General features: G+C 55.8%; 1 protein-coding gene across 1 annotated transcript in view; it reads left to right on the forward strand.

Annotated features, from left to right (window-relative positions):
* The first annotated feature begins 5,501 nt into the window (after nt 1-5,501).
* CFAP46 (cilia and flagella associated protein 46) overlaps nt 5,502-5,576 on the forward strand; it is a 94,217-nt gene continuing 94,142 nt past the window's right edge. Inside the window, exon 1 of the mRNA XM_007452012.1 lies at nt 5,502-5,567. Coding sequence (XP_007452074.1) covers nt 5,519-5,567 — 49 coding nt within the window. The 5' untranslated portion in view covers nt 5,502-5,518. The remainder of the gene's footprint in view (nt 5,568-5,576) is intronic.

The following is a 5,576-nucleotide window of genomic DNA, read 5'->3' on the forward strand; positions in this document are numbered from 1 at the left end:
TGTTATGAAAACCAGTTCAAGAGCACAGGAAAGAACGGAAAAAAGGACAAGCGTCCCAATTATTTGTTTGAGAAGAAACCGCAGGACAACCTTACGTACTGATGTTGAGGCGCATATTGTAAGTGCAATGCTCACAGGAGCAGGACCTTTCCTCACAGCCCAGAGGGAAGGAAGCCCACGGGGCTGCGGGGCACAGGCGGGAAACAGCCACGCGCAGGGCTCTGCGGAGCTGCCTCCTGGGCGGTCAGTGGGCCCCACCTGGGCAGACACCCGGCCTTCTATCCAAGCTCCTCTGTGCACTCAGCTTTTGGAGGGAGCGGAGGAGGATTTCAGGGGGAAACGCGTGGCGCCCCACAAGTTCCAACTTGATCCTTGGGGAGATAAAGCAAAGAGTGGGCCTGACCTGAACTGTCTTTGCTAAATGAAATACCATCCGGCAAAAAATAACTTTTGTTGTCCACTCTTAATATTTAAGGCTGCTGTAAAACTGGAAACATGAGTTTTAATATTTAATGCTCTAGGACTCTGGAAGTCTCTTACTACGCAATGTCTGTGAGACACTTCCTCGGTGGGACTAAATATTTTATAACTGCTATGCATATGGTGCCGGATGTCTTTATGAATAAACAAAGACACATTTGAGAGCCCTCTGTGAGGACTAATCGCTGGCTAATTTGACAGGGACTGGAGGCTTCTCCCTCCAAGGTGGTGCGCGGCTCCGGACACTGGGGAAGAAAGGGTGTTCAGGTTTCAAAGCGATGTCCAGGGAGAGCTTCTTCTGTCGTGTGTGTACACGTGTATCCATATTTCATCATGCACCGGGCTCTAAACTTCATCTAAGAAAACTTAGACACTTGTCAGAAAATGTGTAGGACGTCTCCCCTCCCTCCTACTGCCCTGTGGTCTGCATTTGCGTCCTAACCTTCACCAACGGGCACAGCTAAAGCCCTGGTGAGGATGTCGGTTGCAGGTGTCTCAGGAAACACAAAGCAGCTGTGAATTCAACAAGAGAGAAGTTTACTTCTTTCTCACGTGAGGCTTCTCAGGACTGAGCAGCTGCCCACGGAAGGGGACCCGGGCTCCTTCACCCCAGCATGGAGGTTTCCTCTTCATGGCACAAAATGGATGCTCAAGCTCCAGTCTTCATAGCCACTGTCCCACCAGCAGACAAAAGGACCAAAGAAGGGGCTGCTCTCCCTTTGAGCACTACACTCCCCTAAGGCTGCATTGCAGTGACCAGAGCTGGGTTACTTGGCCATACTGGTCATAAGGAAGGCAGGAACTGGGGACGTCTTGCACCTGCTAAAAGCTGGGATCTATTCCTGAGGAAGAAGGGGAGAAGACAGAGCACGACAAGATCTCCCTGAAGCCTGTGAGGCCAGGTGAGGGAGATCTGCTCTACTGCCCCTCTGCTGCCGACTGTCAAATCGTCCACGACACGTTCCCCTTTCCAGGCTGGCCTTCTGGGCTCTTCCAGCCACGTCACCAGAGCCCAGCCCTGCCCAGGGCACCAAGACCCACCCCACCCTGCCCGCCAGCCTTCCCCCCCGGTCACCTCCGCCCGATGCCCGCACCCACCTCCCCTGCTCCTTCAGCCTCCCACCTACAAGGCCCCCAGGGGAACTTCTCTCACCCTGGACTTGAGCAGCTGTGCCCTGCGGGAGCCTCTTGGGGATGGGGGTGCCACTCGGGGTTCACGGCCCCACAACACAGGGCCCACAGGAGCCTCTTGTCACCCACTCGCTCACCCTCCTCCACACCCAGTCCTCCCCAGACCACCTGGCCTCCCTCAGCTTCCCAGGCAAAGCGCCCGCCGGCTGACCCCTGGTTCTGGTCCACCCGCCCAGCCCGCGGAGCCCGGCTCTGAGTGGGCCCAGCTCATGGTTCATTCCGGCTTGGCTGTCATCACAGTAAAAGAAGATGCTCCTGCTTTAAATGTCGCTTCGCTGCATTTTGAAAAATGCATACGACCAGGTGCCCAACTGCCCAGTCAAGACGTGGACCTTGTATGCCACCCCTCCCCAGTCAGGCCCCCACCCGATTTCTGTCACCTTAGTGTCCCTTTGCCTGTCCTAGAATTTCGTGGAAAAGGGAGTGTGCAGATGGTTTTCACGCCTGGTGCTTTTGCCCCGATTCATCCACCTTGGGGTCGCGTGGCTGGTTCACTCTTGTTGCTGAGTTGTGGTCCACCGTGGCTGTGCCACAACTGTCTACCATTGGGCATCTGCGGTTGTCTCCACCCTGGGGCCATTCAGAATAAAGCTGCTGTGTAAATTTCTCGTACACATCTCTGTGCATACATGTGGTCATTCTTCTGGGTAAATGCCTGGGAGAAGGATTTCTGGGTCAGAGAGTAGGGGAATGTTCAACTTTATTAAAAACATCGTTTTCCAGTGATAGCACATTTCATATCCCCACAAGCAGTGCAGAAGAATCCCAACATCCACCTTTGTCGGCTGTTTCCATTGTAACCGTTCTAGTGGGTCTATGGTGACATCTCTTTTTGAAAATTTGTAATTTGTATTTCCCTGATTACCAACAACGTTGAGCACCTTTTCACATGCTTATTGGATATTCAAATAGCTTGTATTTTTGAGAGTCTATTCAAGTTTATGCCCGTCTTTTAAAATTTGTGTTGTCTTTTTATTATTGATCTATTATTGGCTTTCTTTCTATAACCTGGATACATGTCCTTTGTTAGATGTTCACTGTGATTCTTTTCAACCAACCTGTGGTTTGCCTTTTCATCTTCTTAACAGTGCCTTTCGAAGAGCACAGGCTTCACTTTGGATGAGGCCAGCTTTCTTTCTCTTCCTTTGATGCCATTTTTTATTCCCTACCTAAGAAACTGTTGTCTGCTCCAGGGTGCTGAAGCATCTTGTTTTACTCCAGAAGCTGTGCGCACCTAGATTTTACTTTTAAAGTCTACCTACGGCCCATCTCAAATTAGTTCTGTCCATGGTGTGATGCAGGTTCCAGGCAATTCACTGCCCACTTGTTCTGGCGTCACTTGTTGCGAAGACTTTCCTTTCCCCCTTGAAGTGGCACATGTGGCAAAAGCAATGGACTGAATCCACGTGGGTCTGGTTCAGAACTATTTATTCTGTTCTATTGGTCTATTCATCTGTCTTTCACCAACACCACACTGTCTGAAACACCGTGGCTTTGTTTTTTTATTTATTTATTTTTTTTTTGCGGTACGCGGACCTCTCACTGCTGTGGCCTCTCCCGTTGCGGAGCACAGGCTCCGGACGCGCAGGCCCGGCGGCCACGGCTCACGGGCCCAGCCGCTCCGCGGCACGTGGGGTCTTCCCGGACCGGGGCCCGAACCCGCGTCCCCGGAATCGGCAGGCGGACTCCCAACCGCTGCGCCACCGGGGCAGCCCGCGCCGCGGCTTCAGAGCAGGTCTTGAAATCCAGGAGAGTCTGAGTCCCCGACTTTGTTCCTCTTCCTCAAGGCTACCTCGGCCGTTCCAGGCCCTTGTGTTTCCATATAAATTGTAGAATCAGCTTTTCCGTTTCCAGAAAAGCACTCCTGGGATTCTGACTGAGGTTTCATTGAGTAGAAAGATCAGCCTGGGGAGAAGGACCCGTCACAGATAAGCTCCAGTCACGAGCTCCGCGATCCTCTCCGTTCACGGCGTGCCCTGGAGTCTCGCACTGCAAGATGTTGTCGTTTTCAGTGGAACAGTAATAACACATCTTTTGTTAAATTTATCCCAAGGTAGTTGGTTTTGATGCTATTTTAAATGGTACGTTTCTGCCCTTCTCTGTTGGTTGTCAGCATACACTGATACAATTGACATCCACGGATAGCGCTGTATCCTGCTCCTGGCCACGTTCGCTTAGCAGCAGTTGCAGTAGTTTTGTAGATACCGCAGGATTGTTTACATCCATGATCACTTTGTTTACGAATAAAAGCCCATCAACTTGAAAAGTGCTTAATTGTCTTTTACCTTTAATAAGACACCTCCCCAGACACCAAAGGCCCTACATCATCTCCCCCCAGTCTCTTTCCTCCCCATTAAGAGCCAGACTTCTTAAAGAATTATGTATCCAAGTCTTTCCCTCTGCCTCCTCTCCCTCACTCACCCTTCCACCCCCTCCAACACCCACCCCCTCGCCCTCCAATTAGAGATGTAGCTATTCCTGAGTCACCGGCCTCCTCCCCCCGACAGTGACTTCCCAGGGCTCACCTCACCACTGTCTGGGCCACATTTGACCTGGCTGATCCCTCTCTCCTCATTGCCTTGGCTTGGGGACCCAGCCCTGCACAGGCCTCCTGTCCACCTCTCCAGTCTCCCCTGCACCTCTTCCTGCCCACGGCCCAGGGGTCTCAAGGGCTGCCTCCAGCACTCCCCGCCCCGCCATGCTCCCCCTCTGCAATCTCACCCACACGCCATCACCTCTGCACACCTGCCCACAGGCCTGAGCCTCCAGCCCCGGACCTCTCCTCCCAGCTCAGACACCTCCCACAAATGTCGGCTCTGAGCACCCGATCCACATGTCCCAGACAGAAGGCCCGACGTCCTCCTGAGCCCCACACCACCCGGAGCTCCCCAGGCTGGCCCGTGCCCCCATCCACCCCCAGGTGTGGAGTCCCGAAGTCAAGGGTCCCCTGGCCCTCCCTGGCGCCACGTCCATCACCCAGTCTTCACCTGGCGCCCACGGAACATGCTCAGACCCACGCACACCGCTTCAAGCAGTAGGAAGAACCGGCCCTGTCAGTCGCGCTCTCCTGACCCCACCCCCCATCCGCACTGCTGTGCCCCCCACCCCGCGCCCCTCCCCAGGCCTTGGCAAGCGCTACTCCTTGGACATCCTCTCCCCTTCCTTCTCTGTCCAGCACCTGGCCCCTCTTTCAGACCTCAGCTCAACTGCCCTGAGCTTGGGGCACTCTCCCCTACACCCGCCTCGGGACCACACCACTCTACAAGTGGCCTGGCTCCCGCGCTTGCCCTGGCGGCGCCCCGGGCGCTCAGTTACTCTGTGCGGGTGTGATGTCCGCTCCCCACGGGGGCGGCCGTCCACCCGGCTGCCTTTTCAGGCCCAGCTCAGCCCCGGCCAGTGGCAGGGGGCAATTAACTATTTGCAGGATACATGAATGAATGAGCTAAGGAACGCAGGACCGCTTTCTGGGAGACTGCGAGGGGGTTTCAGCAGAGGGTCAGGGCCCGAACCCTGGGCATCCTGGACCGGCAGGGACCCAGATCGGAACCCGCGGCAGCTGCACTGGGCAGCCCCGCTACGGGGGTGGGCAGGGGCGGGAGGCGGGGCAGAGCCTGCGGACCAGCCTGCGAGGACGCGACCCCGGTCAGACGGGCGCCTCGCCCTCACGTCCTCTCCGAGGGGCTGGAGGCGCACTCACCGGGTGGGCGCCGGAGCGGTTCGCCTCCGGACAAGTCTGGCCCCGCCGCCGACCCGTAGGTCCCCGCGCGCTTCTGTCGCTAGGCAACCCCTGGGCCGCGGAGAGAAAGCCAGCGGACGTCGGGCAGCGGGCGCCTCGGACGCCGGCGCCATGGATCCGGTCATAATGCAGGAGCTGGCCCGCGCCGAGAGCCAGCAGGGTGGGCGGG

This window comes from Lipotes vexillifer, unplaced genomic scaffold (assembly GCF_000442215.2).
Source record: "Lipotes vexillifer unplaced genomic scaffold, Lipotes_vexillifer_v1.1 scaffold1117, whole genome shotgun sequence".
Lineage (NCBI taxonomy): Eukaryota > Metazoa > Chordata > Mammalia > Artiodactyla > Lipotidae > Lipotes > Lipotes vexillifer.